Genomic DNA, 17,488 nt, shown 5'->3' with positions numbered 1-17,488 from the left:
AAGTGGAGCCAAACAGCATAGTCCTGAGACTGCAGGTTCCAACAAGTCAACAGAAAGCATTGAAGAGGACACATGTGCACCCTCGCCCATGGCACCACTTCCAGGGTAGCCACCATCAAGCCAAGCACATCTAGGAAGACCACACTGTCGGGCTTATGGTGTTCACCAACTGACACACCTGAGACATCAATTTCTGAATCTGAACTTCCGGTATGAAAACTCTGTCCTTCCCTGTGTCGAACTGGACCGCAGATACTCCAATGATTGGGATGGCTGAAGATTGCTATTGGTCAGGTTCACCACAAAACCGAGCTCCTGCAATAAGGAGATCACCTTGTGTGTCACTAGGCGGCTGTCTTCCTGAGACTTGGCTCGAATCAGCCAGTCGTCCAAATGTGGATGCAGCAGGATCCCTTCTTTTCACAAAGCCACCGCTACAACCACCATAACCTTGGAAAATGTTCTGGGAGTGGTGGCTAGACCAAAAGGCAGCACCTGAAACCGATAATGGTGCCCCAACACCACAAAATGTAAAAAGCGGTGTTCCAATCGGATGGGAATATGAAGGTAAGCCTTGACAGATCAAGGAAGGTCAGAAATGCCCCCGACAGCACTGCCATTATCACAGAGCATAAGGTTTCTATGCGAAAATGAGTCACCTTCAAATGATGGTTGACACTCTTGAGATCGAGGATGGGACGAAGAGAGCCCTCCTTCTTGCGCACAACAAAATAATTGGAATATCACTCAATACTTTGAGACGTGGACACTAGAACCAGAGCACTCAGCCTGAGGAGCCTTTGAAGCGTGAATTCCACTGCCTACTTCTTCTGTGGGGAGTGGCAAGGGGACACCATGAACACGTCTCGAGGAATACTGTGAAATTCAGCGCATATCTTTCTCATATCACCTCCAGGACCCACTGGTCCAACATGATCTTGACTCACCTCTGATAAAAGAGTGAGACTTTCCCCAATCTCTTGCACTGGAAGGTGGGTCGGCAAACCTTTATTGGGAAGCTCAGGAAGATCCACCACCCGAGCCCGCTCCTCTCTTGGGCTGTCAGAGATGAAAGGATTGAGACCTACCGAAAGGCCAAGTCCGGTGAAAGGTTGACCCTCTGTAGGTACGAAACTGCCTAGAATCCCGGAGATGACCCCTCATACCAAAAGGGCACTGTAACTGCTTATCTTCTAGCAATCGAGGAACTGGAGACTCACCCCACTTACTGGCCAGTTTCTTAAACTCGCTCCCAAACAAGAGCAAATCTTTAAGGGCATCTTGGTAAGATTAGCTTTGAAGGATGCATCAGCTGACCAATTTCGCAACCAGAGTTGACGCCTGGCCGCTATCACCGAAGCCACTTCTCTGACCAAGGTACAGAACAAATCACAGCCTATGACTGCTAAAAAGGCAGCAGCAGACTCCATAACCACTCAGGAATTCCCTCCAGGCTCATCGACCTCCCAAGAGAGAAGCAGACAAGATCTCGCCACCAGGGCACACTAGGAAGGTACAAAGAAGGGCAACCAAAATGATAAAGGGGATGGAACAGCTCCCCTATGAGGAAAGGCTGAAGAAGTTAGGGCTGTTCAGCTTGGAGAAGAGACGGCTGAGGGGGGATATGATAGAGGTCTTTAAGATCATGAGAGGTCTTGAATGAGTAGATGTGAATTGGTTATTTACACTTTCGAATAACAGAAGGACTAGGGGGCATTCCATGAAGTTAGCAAGTAGCACATTTAAGACTAATCGGAAAAAATTATTTTTCACTCAACACACAATAAAGCTCTGGAATTTGTTGCCAGAGGATGTGGTTAGTGCAGTTAGTGTAGCTGGGTTGAAAAAAGGTTTGGATAAGTTCTTGGAGGAGAAGTCCATTAATGGCTATTAATCAAGTTTACTTAGGGAATAGCCACTGCTATTAATTGCATCAGTAGCATGGGATCTTCTTAGTGTTTGGGTAATTGCCAGGTTCTTGTGGCCTGGTTTGGCCTCTGTTGGAAACAGGATGCTGGGCTTGACGGACCCTTGATCTGACCCAGCATGGTAATTTTATTAACCATTCCCTTGCTAATAATTCCTAACATTCTGTTTGTTTTTTGACTGCTGCAGCACACTGAGCAGACAATTTTAAAGTATTATCCACTATGATGCCTAGATCATTTTCCTGGGTGGTAGCTCCTAACATGGAAACTAACATTGTGTAACTATAGCAAGGGTTATTTTTCCCTATATGCAACACCTTGCACTTGTCCACATTAAATTTCATCTGTCTACATGCTAGGAAAACAGATTATTTCACAGAACACAGGTTTTGATAATTTGCTGCCACTTTCACAAAAGAGCCTGGCTTTGAGAAGCGTTGGAAGTTTCATGCATTTTCACATGAGATCCAGGGAAAAAAAAAAACAGCTTAGGTAAAGTTATCTTTCCCAAAAGATCTGCATTTTCCAGTCAGCTTGCATTGAATTTGCTCCCCGCTGACATCAGCTCCTGGCGCCTCCTGCACGTTAAGCAGTAGGGGCCAGGATTGGGTGCACTGTCAGCAGCTCCTGGTGCATCCTGCACATTTGGCATCAGAACCCGGAAGGAGCGTCACAGGTCTTGAATCAGGGTACAAAAGCATTTGCGTGCATAACGTCACAGTTCAAACAAAATAACACTGAGGATATGCTGTAATGACTAGGCAGTAACATTTTTACTTACTGTGTGTTGAGAAGCATGTGTGATTAGACATTAACTAACATAGAAGCCTTGCAATTAATTACTGCTTATAAATTTTAAATTGTATAGATTCAAACATTTTTGTGTATGTTCTGTGCAACTGCAGTTATGTGGGGTTTGTGGCAATTCTTATTATAATAATTCTTATTATAATAATTCTTATTAAACCTCTTTTCTGGTTTTCCACCACATTTTTAGTCATTTTCCCTCCTATACTGAGTGCAGTGAAGCATCTCAGATTTCAATTTCTCATCTTTCCACCGTAAATGCAACAGCACCCTACTGAAAATTTAGTTCTCTACTTTATTACAAAAGATCCCCACCTTTATATCAGCTTTCTTCTTGCCTAGTAGTGCTTTTACAGCCTGTTCTTTGAAGATGCATTTGGGAATGAATTAATATTTCAATATCTGCTCTACCAAGTGCTTACAAAAAGACAAATAGCTGGGCAGGAACAGGAGTTGAAGCCTTAACAATGGCATTACTGCTCAAAAACATTTCAGCTCGGTGTTAATGTAACCATTCTTCTATGCATTTACTGAATTACTATATAGCACACTGAGGTTATATTTTTCTTTTAATGACTTTTTTTTTTTTTTAATCTGCCAAAATAATACTACTGATAATTCCAGATGAGTGCATGGCCAGCTGACCTCTTCAAATGCTGCCTTTAGGATGGAGGTTCATGGCCATCATCCTTCTCTATACAGCCTCTGTAATAAGACCATCTTCCCCTGCAGCTAGATACCCGAGATCTCTCCAGAGTCAAGCAATACGTAAAACATTCTTCAGCAGTCTTACTTTTGCTTCGGAGTTTTTCCTTGTTGGTTGGTTTTGGAGATACTCCAGTTCCTTCTGAAGGGGTTTCAGATTCTGGTTCACTGGGGACAACATTCTTCTTCTTTTTCTTCCTTTTTCTCCTGGCTGGGCTGGGCTCTGCTGCAGCCTGTCCTTCGCGGACATGCGGGGACACCTCATTTTCTTTCTCTGCAGTCCTGGCATCCACTTCAGCGGCTTCGGTGTCAGATGTCCCAGCTATTCCAGGATCACTGCTTGAAATATCTGTTTCTTCACAAACGGCTTTCGCTGCCAAAAACAGAAATGTTCAGCATTTATCTTCTACTCAGTGGCTACCTGTGATTACAGTAAAGAATCTTAACTCCTCTCTCTGACTGTGTTTCAATGCCCAATGCAAGGAACAGACACAAAAAGAGAAAGAGAAGTCATCAAATGACAGACCCACAAACACAAAGTGAAAACATATTAAAAGAGGCATATCAAAGTAAGCATCTGAAAGATGATTAGGCTAAAATGGTATGGGAACGTGCACTGCATTTCAATACAGCGCAACACATCAGCAGGAGGAAAGAACTTTTAAAAGAGGTTATTTTTGTCTACAAATGTGTTTGTTTTGGGGGGCACATACCCAGGAAAACAAATAAACATATACACTGTGGGGCGGATTTTAAAAGGAGCGCGAATAGCCTACTTTTGTTTGCGCTCCAGGCGCAAACAAAAGTACGCTGGATTTTAGTAGATATGCGCGGAGCCACGCGTATCTGCTAAAAACCTGGATCGGCGCACGCAAGGCTATGGATTTTGTATAGCCGGCGCGCGCCGAGCCGCACAGCCTACCCCCGTTCCCTCCAAGGCCGCTCCGAAATCGGAGCGGCCTCGGAGGGAACTTTCCTTTGCCCTCCCCTCACCTTCCCCTACCTAACCCACCCGCCCGGCCCTGTCTAAACCCCCCCCTTACCTTTGTCGGGGGATTTACGCCTCCCAGAGGGAGGCGTAAATCCCTGCGCGTCAGCGGTCCTCCTGCGCGCCGGGACGCGACCTGGGGGCGGGTCCGGAGGGTGCGGCCACGCCCCCGGGCCGTAGCCACGCCCCCGGGCCCGCCCCCGGAACGCTCCAGACACGCCCCGAAAACGCCGCACGGTTCGGGCCCGCCCCCCGACACGCCCCCTCCGAAAACCCCGGGACTTACGCGAGTCCCGGGGCTCTGCGCGCGCCGGTAGGCCTATGTAAAATAGGCTTACCGGCGCGCAGGGCCCTGCTCGCGTAAATCCGCCCGGTTTTGGGCGGATTTACGCGAGCAGGGCTCTGAAAATCCGCCCCTGTATAAGTAATATAAAGTAAACATTAGAGTACCTTTTTGTTTTCTGCGAAATTTTGTAGGCTTTTTCACTCTAGGATTTTTTATTTTAGCAGATTTTTGTTTCCTCTTTTTCTCCTCAGCAAGAACCTTTTCAAGCAGTTGAGCAAAGAATTCGAAATCAAACGGCTGCTTGTCCTCTGCATAAAAGCAAACAAAATATCAAAACAGGATATCCAACTGTGTGTTCTTAAACTTATACACAGTAAATGTGTTTGTCATGGGACATATAGCATTTCCTATGTTAAATTTACCACAGTTGAATGATTGTGGATGAATTGCTAATTTAAAAAAAACAAAAACAAAATCCTAAAATCATCCATACATCCTGGGATCACATCTGATTAATATGAAATTGCCAAAGTATATGATCAGATAATGGAGAGAGCCAGAGGAAATGCTAGGATGCATAAAGATACAACCAGAAGTGAAAATGCACTGTACAAATCACCGATGACACCTTAGATGGATTATAATGTCCAGTTATGAAGCATGCAGCCCCAGAAAGAGTAGTGAAAATCCAGAGGAAAGCTACTGAAACAGTGAAGAAACTGCACTGCAAAGTCAGATTTAAGTAAACACATTTACAATGAAGGAGAGGACAGAGAAGAGGGACTGAATAAACAGACATTAATTTACCTCAAATATCTACATAATGGGGTAGATTTTCAAAGGGTTCGCACGTAACCCCGAAAACCTGCCCCTGCGCGTGCCGAGCCTATTTTGCATAGGCTCGGCGGCTCGCGCAAGCCCCAGGACGCGCGTATGTCCCGGGGCTTTAAAAAAGGGGCGGGAAGGGGGTGGGGGCAGTCCCGAGTCCTCCGGCACAGCAGCCGGCCAGCGCACGCAAGATACTCCTGCAAGATGCAGGCATAAAATATAAAATAAGGTGGGGAGGGACTTAGGTAGGGCTGGGGGGTGGGTTAGATAGGGGAAGGGAGGGGGAGCAAAGTTCCCTCCAAGGCCGCTCCGATTACTTAGTGTAATCCAACTAAGATATAGCCAGTTAATTTACTTAGCCAAGTATATTCAGCAGCATGGGCGCACTGTTGAATATCCAATATAAGTTAGCCAGGTACGTTTATCTGGCTAAATTAGCCAGACACTCCACAGCTGAATATTGACCTCTATGGGGCCAATATTCAAAAAAAGCTGAGCCCCTAAATTTAGGCACCTAACTTACAGGGTCATTCATCAAAATGCGTTAGGACCCAAACGCCCGCGATAAAGGAAAATTGGTTCTTACCTGTTAATTTTCATTCCTGTAGTACCACAGATCAGACCAGATGGAGACAGAGAAAGTTTCACTGACACTGTACATAACCCAGTGTGCCACCTGGAGTCCCTCAGTATTTACCTGTACCCAAGCCATGACGACAGCAACAACCATAAATTTCTAAGCAAGTTTCTAAGCAAACTCGTTCTCCTACAACGAGCTGGAAGAAGGTGACATTGCCCAAAAAGACAACGGTAAACTCATTTCCCAAATTTAACAAAAGCGATCAGCATTGAAAACCTCAAAGAACTCCACACTATATACAAAGCAACAGTACGAGCGGTGGACTCTCCACCCCCCCCAGTAAATGGGCAGGTCTCTGGAATGCTCTGTGGTACTACAAGAATGAAAATTAGCAGGTAAAAACCAATTTTCCTTTCACTGTACGTACCCAGTTCAGTCCAGACTCCTGGGATGTACCTAAGCTCCCCTTAACTCGGGTGGGACGTGGAGAGTTCCACTCGTAGAACATTCTCACTAAAGCACATGGAAGCCAGAGCCCCAACATCCAAGCGATAATGTCTAGCAAAAGTGGGCAACGACTTCCCATTAGCCACCAGCAAATGTCATGCGAAGACACCTGAAGTGACTCAGCACAGGAAGTTGCCTGAGAATGCATCGTGGCCCCTAAACCCCCTAGCAGCAGGCACCCTTTAGAAATGTAAAATCGACTTGATCGCTTCCTTCAGCCACCGCACAATTGTAGCCTTAGATGATTTATTTCCCTTCTCTGGACCACTTCACAGTGCAAAGAGTTGATACGATCTACAAAGATGAAATGCAATCTATGGAAATCAAAAGTGACATTTAGATACCTCAGTAATGCATGCTTCCAATCTAAGAGCATAAGCTCCCCCACATGATGCATAGAGGAATCCAAATCTATAAAGGTGAGAGCTCTACTGTCTAAGATGGAACGCCGAGACTACCTCAGGCAGAAAAGAAGGCACCAATCATAAAGATATCCCCAAATTGGACATCTGTAGGAAGGGATCTCGACACAACAGCACCTGGAGCTCCAAACTTCTCCTGACTGAACAAATAGAACCAAGAAAACCACTTTGAGAGTCAAATCTTTAACCGTAGCTCTCTTTAGTGGTTCAAACAGAGCCTCACACAATCCTCTAAGGAGTAGATTCAGATTCCAAGATGGATAAATGTTCCACACCTGAGGACACAAGTTCTTAGCTCCCTGAAAGAACCATCGAACATCTGGATGTGCAGACAGAGGATACCCTTGCACCATGCCCAGAGACAACCCAGTGTCGCTACCTGGACACTCAGAGAGTTAAAGGCCAATCCCTTGACCAGAACCTTTCTGTAGAAAAGCCAAAATATGCGACACCATAGCCTGAACAGACTGAGGCTGCACTCCGTCAACAGCAGACCAGGACTCCAAGATCCTCCAAATTCGCACATACGTCAAGGATGTAGAAGGTGCAAATAACCGCTTTGGAATATCCCCGCCATCTCAATTGTCTCCCCTCAGGAGCAAAGCCGCAAAACAGAAGTGAGCCGCCTGACCCAAAAATATTGGGCCCTGGTGGAAAACAATCAACCAATGTCTAAACCTCAGGGAGCCATCTATGGCCATGTTGACCAGATCTGGGAAGTATGGTCAATGTGGCCACTTTGGAGCTACCAGGATCACGTTGCCTGGATATTTCTCTATCCGCCGTAATCACTTGTCCGCCAGAATTCCTTGATTCCACGGCAGCACAAGAGCTCTGGATCCTTTGTACCATGTTCTGTTCAGCAGCTGTAAAACCAAGATGCCTTGATGTTCTCTTTGGTTGGGATATCCCCATCTTCTGTGAATGAGACACATTATTGCCTCCAACAGCACCCTTTCCCCGGGTGCTGACTGATAAATATTTGCCTGAATGTAGTTTACTCTGGCGATGTGAGACACTGCCAGCCGCTCCAAGTGCTGCTTTCCCCAGAGAATCAACTCCTTGGCCTCTTGAGTCATTGCCTGATTCTTCGTTCCACCTTGACGGTTGATGTAGTCCACCGTCGTTGATTTGTCCAATAGGATCCGTACTGGAAGGCCGCGTAACCTTGGCAGACAGGCAAGCAATGCAAAATGCATTGCTCTCATCTCTAACCGATTGTTAGGCCATGAGGCTTCCTGTTTGACCATTGACCCTGCACTGACTGATCTTGCCACACTGCCCTCCATCCAGAGAGACTTGCATCGGTAGTAACTATTATCCAATTCATTATCTCATTTCCTACTCCCTAGAATGGAACACAGTGCTAGCAGAAAAAAATAAAATCAGCCAAATTAAAAAAGAGACCAACTAAAAGAAATCAGCCACCCTGAGCCTGTAGCTGCCTCAGCAGCCTCGTGAAGGGGGAGAGATCTGGACCACCAGAATTACACATCCCACGGAAGAAATGGGCAAGCATACAAAAGGGTCACAACCCCCAGCTTGTCTACTTCAACCAGGCAAGGAAGGACCCAACCAGGACCCAAAAACCCCCTGGGAGGAAGGCTCATAAATCCAAAACAGTCTCCTGACTGACGAACTGCATGTTTTGCACCATCTACTATCTGCTGGAGACAGAGAAATACTAAGGGACTGCAAGTGGCATACTGGGTTATGTACAGTGTTAGTGAAACTTTCTCTGTCTCCATCTGCTGGCAGGGATGCAAAACCCAGGAGTCTGGGCTGATCTGGGTTAGTACAGGGAACAGCATAACGCATGAGTTATTTTTTGCATCGCATGATGCAAATGCAAATTTTGAAAATGTAATCAAAGGGGAGGAATTTGGGCGGAGTTTATGAAAATGAGGAGTGTTTAACATTGCGTGTGAGAGTGTAACGTACATTATTACACATTTTAAGAGAGAGAGAGAGAGATGTGTACTGTGCTATTAGTACATCTGACCGTGCATGTAAAACTGCCTCCCAAACCCTAGACCACCATCAAAACCTCACCTTGAGTTACTAGATGACCCTCCTATAGTGGTATAAATAGTTGACTAATATGAGAATCTTATAAAGAGTCTCTCTCTCAAGTTGAGAAGTGAAAATATCGTGGGTACAATAAATTAAACTCACATTGCGGTAAAATACCTATGTTAAGCTCTAAAATAGTGTGTTGTGGCAACTAAAATTACCCTAATCATGTCCCTTTTTTTTTTTTTTTTTTTTTTTTTTTAATCCTGGGCACTATTCATGCAAAATTCATAGCAAAATGATGAATCTAGGCCTTAGGTGCTTATTTTCAGCCAGACTTAAGAGCCTAAGTTTTAGATTTAGGGTCCTAAATTAGAAAATCAGTGCTAAGCTCCTAACTTTGTTACCCAGCCCTAACTTCACCACCCCTGTAGCCACCCACTTTTTAGGATCCTAATTTTTAGAGTCTAATGAAACTAGGAGCCTAGAATGTAGGCACTCAGACCTAATACATTTTTTAAAAAGGCTAATTTAGGAGCCTATGTTTTTCAGTTGAAAGTTTTTGAAAATCACTAAATGGGTCCAAAACCAAAGAACACTTGAAAATCTATGTCTTCCGTCGCAGCCAAGCCCTACTGGCCCCCCCAGATACCAAGAGCTCAACCTGAAGGGGAGGATGCTGGCTAAACAGAAGACCAGCACATGCCCTGACCTGCCGTCCCATGCCATGCCTTGGGTAGTATACTCAGAGTCCAGTCCAGCCAATCAGGACATCTCCTCAGAGTTCTTCACAATTACAAGGATAATATGATTGCAATGGTGTACATTTACTTTGAATATGCTCAGCTTATTTTAGCTTTACTGCGTTATTATTTTCTATCTAATGAACTGGAACTTAAAAACTTACTAAATGCTTTATCTATCCTCCATCCATTTGATCGCTCTTCACGCTTGAACTTGTTCTGAATTGGAAACAAACAGTGAAATGTTAACACTGATGCTATAAAACTATTAAAAACAAAGACAAAGGTGATTCGTGAATTAAGACATGTTTATATTTGATTAACCAATAATTACTAATGGATTTACTAGCATTTAATATCCTGTCCAGAAGGGAAACGTCCTGAAAAATCATTACATAAATAAATAAATAAATAATATATACAGAAACATTTTCAATATATTACCAGAAAAGTTAGATTAAGACAAACAACTGTTCCACAAGCAAGTCCTGGAAGTTCACAGAAACCATGCTGATTTACTCCATGTCATACAGGGGTAATTTCTGAATGTACATCCTAAGATGTCTTCTAATCAAAGTACAATTCTCTAACCATTAAACCATACCTTCTCCCATTATAAGCTAAAAGGTGTTTAGATTAAGGATTTAATTTTCTTTTTGCTGTTTGTTTTTTTTTAAACATGTTTTATATATTTTTCTAATCCATGCACATACCTGAACAGTTATTTTAGTGAAACAAGACATTTGTAGAGAACTGATGCCTTGTATTCCAGCCAAGCATAAACACTGCACATACAGGTAGATTTTCAAACAGCGCAATTTGGCGTACTTTTGTTGGCGCATCAGGCGCAAACAAAAGTACGCTGGATTTTAGTAGATACGCGCGTAGCCGCGCATATCCGCTAAAATCCTGGATCGGCGCACACAAGGCTACCGATTCCGTATAGCCGGCGCGCGCCGAGCCGCGCAGCCTACCTCCGTTCCCTCCGAGGCCGCTCCGATTTCGGAGCGGCCTCGGAGGGAACTTTCTTTTGCCCTCCCCTCACCTTCCCCTCCCTAACCCACCCGCCCGGCCCTGTCTAAACCCCCCCCTTACCTTTGTCAGGGGATTTACGCCTCCCAGAGGGAGGCGTAAATCCCCGCGCGCCAGCGGGCCGCTAGCGCGCAGGGACGTGACCTGGGGGCGGGTCCGGAGGGCACGGCCACGCCCCCGGACCGCTCCAGGCCGTAACCACGCCCCCGGGCCCGCCCCCGAAACGCTACGTCCTGCCCTGAAAACGCCGCGCGGATCGGGCCCGTCCCCGACACGCCCCCCTCGGAAAACCCCGGGACTTACGCAAGTCCCGGGGTCTGCACGCGCCGGTAGGCCTATTGAACATAGGCGCACCGGCGCGCAGGGCCCTGCTCACGTAAATCCGGGCGGATTTACGCAAGCAGGGCTCTTAAAATCCGCCCCATACTGCTTAGTTTATAAATGAAGCATTATACGGTCTCTAAGGATCCACAGAAATATGGCAATATTTTTTTTTTTGATCTAGACGTTTCCTGCTACTTTCTTGGACTTCCAGCTAGATTAGAAGCAGCCTCTATGAAGACACAGTGCCATAAGCCTTAATTCCTAACTACTCAGGGATTTTACAACCCTCACCTGCCATGTAGCCAAGCTATTGCAGTGACTGCCCCTAGCCAGGGGCCACAAACTTCATCTTCAGGCAGAAGCCAGTATACATGCAACCTAAGTCTGGTCACTAGGTGTTATCATTGAGCAATGGTCGAGACTCTCCACCCCCTCACCCCCCAACCCCAAGGTGCTCTGCAAGGCAGCATGTGGCACTGCCACTAAACCATTGGGATGACCCATGGCAACTTGTAAAAGAGAAACACAGTAAAGCACAATCTTTTTGTGCAATGTCCACACTTCATGTGGATATCGGCCAGAATTTTCTTTTTATTTATTTAATAACTTTTATATACCGACGAACGTTGGGAACATCTCTTTCATCCAAAGCTTCCAAACAGTTGAGCAAAGAAGCTGAAATCAAACAGAATTTGGCACCTCTAGTACTGTGTTCCGTTCTGCAGCCTGTATCTCAAGAAGGATAGAAACAGGATGGAGGCAGTTCAGTTCAGAGAAGGGCAACCAAAATGATGTGGGGTCAGTATAAGAAGATTGTGAGGAGAGGCTGAAGGATCTGATTATGTAATATGATATAGACCTTCAGATACATGAAAGGTTTTAATGATGCACAAATGTCAAACCTTTTCCATTGGAAAGAAGTCAGTAGAGCTAGGGGGTCAAAAAATGAAACTCCAGGGAGGACGACTCAGAACCAGTCAGGAAATATTTCTTCTTAGAGAGCGTGGTGGATGCCTGGAATGCCCTTCCAGAGGTGGTGGTGAAGATGAAAACAGTGAAATAATTCAAAGGGGCATGGGATAAACACTGTGGGATCCCTACAGGCTAGAGGATGGAAATGAAGAAAAGAGTGCATTGAGCTCAGCAGAATTCTACACACATCTAGAAGGTGAAGCTCCCTAAAATTCAGACTCACATGTAACAGGGAGACAACCTTAGGCAAGAAGGATGGACCCATAAGAATCAACAGCCCGTCCTCTGAGAACTTCAAAAATGGCTCTCTCCACGACAAGACCTACAATTCAGAAATATCCCTGAACAGAACGCAATGAAGAAAACAGATTTAAGTGTAACATCTTTGATTGACGCCCTTCTGGTTTGAACAGAGTCACACACAAAGCGCAAAGAACTAAGCGGAGGTTACAGGCAGGTATAGACACCCTCTCAAAAAGGTCAGCAGTGCTTGACTCCTTTCAGGAAACACAAAATATCCAGGTGAGCCGATAAAGGCATCCCTTGAACCTTTCCCCTGTAACAGTAGAAGGCTGTCCCCTACACCTTATAGGAATTCAGCACCAATCCCTTCTGCAACCCATTCTGCAAAAAGGACAGGATTAAGGGCAATGATGCCCTGAAGAAGGAGAATCCCAACTTCAGTATGTCACATCTCAAAAACCTTCCAAATCCTGATTTAAGCTAGGAAAATGGAATTCTTCCAAGCCTGAAGCAAAGTGGTTATGACTTCTTCCAAGTAACTCTTACTCCTCAACCTTCTCCTCTCAATAACCATGCCATAAGACAAAATGGAGATTGATCTTCTGGCTGGACCAGTCTCTATAGCAATAGACCTTCTGTGTGAGGGAACCTGAAGCTTCTTCAGATCCATGTGCGCAGGCCACCTGAGCCAATCTGGAGCCACCAGGATTAAATACTTGAAGGTACTCCACTGAAGTGTTGAACAGCAGAATATAAGTTAAATAAATAAATAAATAAATAAATAAATAAAGTGCCACGGTGAGCCCCTATTCTCTGAAGAACTCTTCTTACCATCAGCCAATGTGGGAACACAAAAAAGAGCAATAAGGAAGCCATGACATTACATCCAATTTCCTTTTTCAACTGAAGAAATGTGCAACCTTGGCATTTCATACTCATTTGCCCCTTCTGCAACCTGCCTTTCCTCCTAAATTGACCATCCCCCCCCCCCCGCTACTCTTTCCTTCTAATTTGTCCACCCATCCCCTACTACTTTTGCCTCCCTTGCAATCTTCTGAACTCTATTTACATCATATATAGTTTGTACACTTTTCCTTTTTACACTGTATATAGTCTGCAAAGTCTGAATACCTTTTACATTGTATATAGTTTATATTTTATTCATTTTTACATTGTATTTACCTTGTACATTATCCATTCTCATCTCCTTACTGGCCTTTGTTCTAATTTTTTTGTTCTATGTTGTACTAATTATCCAGTTCCCTGTAAAGCACATAAAGCTACATTCATGTTTAGTGTAAACCGATGTGATATTCCCAATGAATGTCGGTATATAAAAAAACCCGTTAAATAAATAAATAAATAAATTTCACTACGTAGCCATGAAATCCATCAGTGGTTGTAAGCAAATGAGGTCAACCATCAAGAAGGCCAAATCCGTTAGCTCTGACTCCCACGAGTCTAGCATGCATCAACTCCATATTTTCCACACCTGCAATCAGGCCGATTCAGTACAGTGCACTCCGGCAGAGCGCACTGTCAACCCGCGTTTAGAAATACGTTTTCGACGCACTAGTTTTACCCCTTATTCAGTAAGGGGAAATAGCGCATCGAAAACGTGCGTCCAACCCCCCCCCCCCCCCGAAACTAATAGCAAATGCATGTTGTTGGCCCTATTAGATATTCCCGCGCGATTCACTAAGTAAAATGTGCAGCCAAGCCGCACATTTTACTTTCAGAAATTAGCGCCTACCCAAAGGTAGGCGCTAATTTCTGCTGGCACCAGGAAAGTGCACAGAAAAGCAGTAAAAACTGCTTTTCTGTGCACCCTCCGACTTAATATCATGGTGATATAATATTTATTTATTTATTTATTTTCTATACCGACATTCTTGTAAAATATACAAATCATATCGGTTTACAGTGTAACGTTAACAATCACTCGGAGGCGGTACAAGGAACATAGGTTACAGATAACAAAGAAAACGGTCCAAAACTAATGAAAACATAATGTAAAATAAAACATAATAAATAATAATATAACTCTTCTTGATATATCAAAAGATATAATGAACTATAATAGAAAAGCAAAGCAGACCTGAAGTATCGTCTCTGAGACAGCAGAGATGGAAGTTAGAGCAAATAGAGCAAAGAGAAGAAATTGATAGGTGGGCTAAGGAGTCCGAATGTGAATATTAATTGGGAGGGTGCAGATACAGGAGCGAGAAATTAGGTGTCCATAAAGGCTTGGCTAAACAGCCATGTTTTCAGTCTCTTTTTAAAAGTGGCATGACAGGGTTCTTGTCTGAGGTCAGGAGGTAGTGCATTCCAATGGTGAGGTCCTGCTGTCAATAAGGCGCGTTTACTAAGGGAGGTTTTGGCTTGGGGAACATACAAAGTGTCCTTATAGGCACTCCTGATAGGTCTGGAGGAGGTGTGCGGTTTTAGTTGAGTGGATGTGTGAAGGGTAGTGAGGTCGTGGATAGCTTTATGAATGATGGTGAGTACCTTGAAGAGGATCCTGTATTTGATGGGTAGCCAATGTAGATTCTGAAGAGTAGGGGTAATGTGATCTTTTTCTTGGTGTTGGTGAGAAGTCTGGCAGCAGAGTTTTGAACCATCTGAAGGGGTTTTAGGGAGTTGGCTGGTAGGCCAAGTAGTAGGGAATTGCAATAATCTAGTTTCGACAGGATTAGTGATTGAAGTACCAGTCTAAAATCATGGACGTGAAGAAGCGGTTTAAGGTTTCTGAGGACTTGGAGTTTAATATCATGGCCATATTAAGTCGGCGGTCCCAAAGTAAAAAATAATTTAAAATTATAAAAAAAAAAAATTTAAAAATTGGCCTGCGGCTCGAAAACCGGACGCTCAATTTTGCCGTCGTCCGGTTTCCGAATGGTGTTCCTAGCGCCTCTTTTTACCAACGGCCCTCATTTAAATACTGAATCGCGCGCACAAGAGAGTGGCCTGTGCGCGTGCTGGGAGAGTAGGCGCTCGCCCGCTCTCCCGCAACTTTTACTGTATCGGCTTGTATTTAAGTTGCCAAGATTGCTTACAAATGGCTTTCTGCTCACCTAAGCAAGCAACTTCAGAGTTACTTGAAGACTTCTGGTGACCTATGAAGGTTCACATATGTCACCTCCTTGGCATTGTCAGGAAAGATATTTGCTGTTCTTCCTTCAACCATTGGTAAAAACGCCTGTCGGGCTCTTCTTATGGCTCTGGCCTCCAACGGTCAATGGACCACCTTTTCTAAGTCCTATTGCAGTGATAGTGGGATGTCCTGTCCTGATAATGTGTCTACCATCTGCTCAGACTGGCATCTGTCATCAATATCAATTAGTGGACTAATTCCATTTTTTGGTCAGGTTTTGATCAAGAAACCTACAGGACAGTCTGGCTCTGGTCTTGACCAGCAGCAAAAGCTTCATCTTGCAGTCCTGTGACTGAACCCTCCAATGAGATAAGAGAGGCCTTTACAACATTCTCATGTGTGTCCAGGGTCATGGAACCAGCTTTAAGGCCACTGCCATAGACCCCAGAGCCTGTACATAATTCCAAACCTTGGGAGAGGAAAATTAGTTTCTTACCTGATAATTTTCGTTCCTGTAGTACCACGGATCAGTCCAGACACCTGGGTTTTGCCTCTGCACCAGCAGATGGAGACAGAGCAAGATCTGACTGGCTCAGCCACATATAGCAGGGTGCCACCCACAGCCTCTCAGTCTTACGTAATGTCAAAGCAGAATGGAACAAACAACCAGACTACCTAACTATGTTTCACCCAAACAAGGCCAAGTTCAAACCCCCAACTGGAACAAAACTCCCAGAACCAAAGGAGTGAACGATAATACAACAAATATCAAGGAAAAAAATGAATCCACGAGTGGACTCTCCGTTACTTCAGAGTACACACACACAGACACGGGTGGGCCCCTGGACTGATCCGTGGTACTACAGGAACAAAAATTATCAGGTAAGAAACTAATTTTCCTTTCCCTGTACGTACCCAGATCAGTCCAGACACCTGAGATGTACCAGAGCCAACTTACCGAGGATGGGAACCAGAGAGTCCCGCTCGGAGCACTCCCTCACCAAAACCACCCGAAGCCAAGGCTTGGACATCCAAGCGGTAATGCCTTGCAAAAGTATGCATCACTTCCAAGTAGCTGCCCTGCAAATCTCCTGCGAAGATTCCGCCCAAGAAGCGTCCTGAGACCGCGTAGAATGAGCCCGAAGACCCACGGGAACAGGCTTTCCCCGCAGCAAGTATGCAGAGCCAATGGCCTCCTTGAGCCAGCGAGCGATCGTGGTTTTCGAAGCCACACCACCCCTCTTTGGACCAGTACACAAGACAAAGAGATGGTCAGAGACGCGGAAGGGATTCGTAACCTCGAGATACCGAAGTAGAACCCTGCGAACATCCAGTTTCCGTAAATCTCTCGCCCTAGGATCCGCCCGCTCCCCTTCAGGAAAGGAGGGAAGCTCAATCGACTGATTCAAGTGAAAAGCCGACACCACCTTAGGCAGAAAGGAAGGAACCGTCCGCAAAGATACCCCTGAATCCGAGATCCATAAGAACGGCTCCCTGCACAACAGAGCCTGCAATTCCGATACTCGCCTAGCCGAAGTAATCGCGATGAGGAACACTACTTGTAGCGTAAGATCCTTTAGTGTCGCCCGCTTGATAGGCTCAAAAGGCGACGAACATAAGGCCGAAAGCACCCAATTGAGGTTCCAGGACAGACAAGGGTGGCGCAATGGAGGACGTAAATGCTTAGCCCCCCCCCCCCCCGAAGAAAACGAGCGATATCTGGGTGTAAAGCCAAAGACATCCCGTGTACCTTACCTCGAAGACAACCAAGCGCTGCCACCTGGACCCGAAGGGTACTGCAAGAAAGACCTTTAGAGAGACCAGCCTGAAGAAAAGCTAGGACATCGGACACTGAAGCACTCGTAGGATCCACACTGCGATCCCTACACCAATCCTCAAACACCGGCCAGACCCGAACATTGGGTAAGGACGTAGACTGTTTCCTAGACCTTAACAACGTGGCTACCACCACATCAGAATACCCTTTTTTCTTCAAGCGTTTCCTTTCAAAAGCCA

At 45.2% G+C, this 17,488-nt stretch overlaps 1 protein-coding gene across 4 annotated transcripts in view; it reads right to left on the bottom strand.

The window, feature by feature from the left end:
* Window positions 1-17,488, bottom strand: part of BDP1 (B double prime 1, subunit of RNA polymerase III transcription initiation factor IIIB) — a 259,767-nt gene that overhangs the window by 197,295 nt on the left and 44,984 nt on the right. For all 4 annotated transcript variants that reach the window (XM_029574553.1, XM_029574582.1, XM_029574572.1 and 1 more), the window contains exons 8-10: window positions 9,972-10,026; window positions 4,879-5,022; window positions 3,529-3,813 (exon numbers count right to left, since the gene is read on the bottom strand). In XM_029574553.1, coding sequence (XP_029430413.1) covers window positions 3,529-3,813; window positions 4,879-5,022; window positions 9,972-10,026 — 484 coding nt within the window. The remainder of the gene's footprint in view (window positions 1-3,528; window positions 3,814-4,878; window positions 5,023-9,971; window positions 10,027-17,488) is intronic.

Source organism: Rhinatrema bivittatum, chromosome 1, assembly GCF_901001135.1.
Source record: "Rhinatrema bivittatum chromosome 1, aRhiBiv1.1, whole genome shotgun sequence".
Taxonomy (NCBI): Eukaryota; Metazoa; Chordata; class Amphibia; order Gymnophiona; family Rhinatrematidae; genus Rhinatrema; species Rhinatrema bivittatum.
Note: the sequence above shows the minus strand (reverse complement) of the source record. Positions and strands in the feature narration are given on the sequence as shown.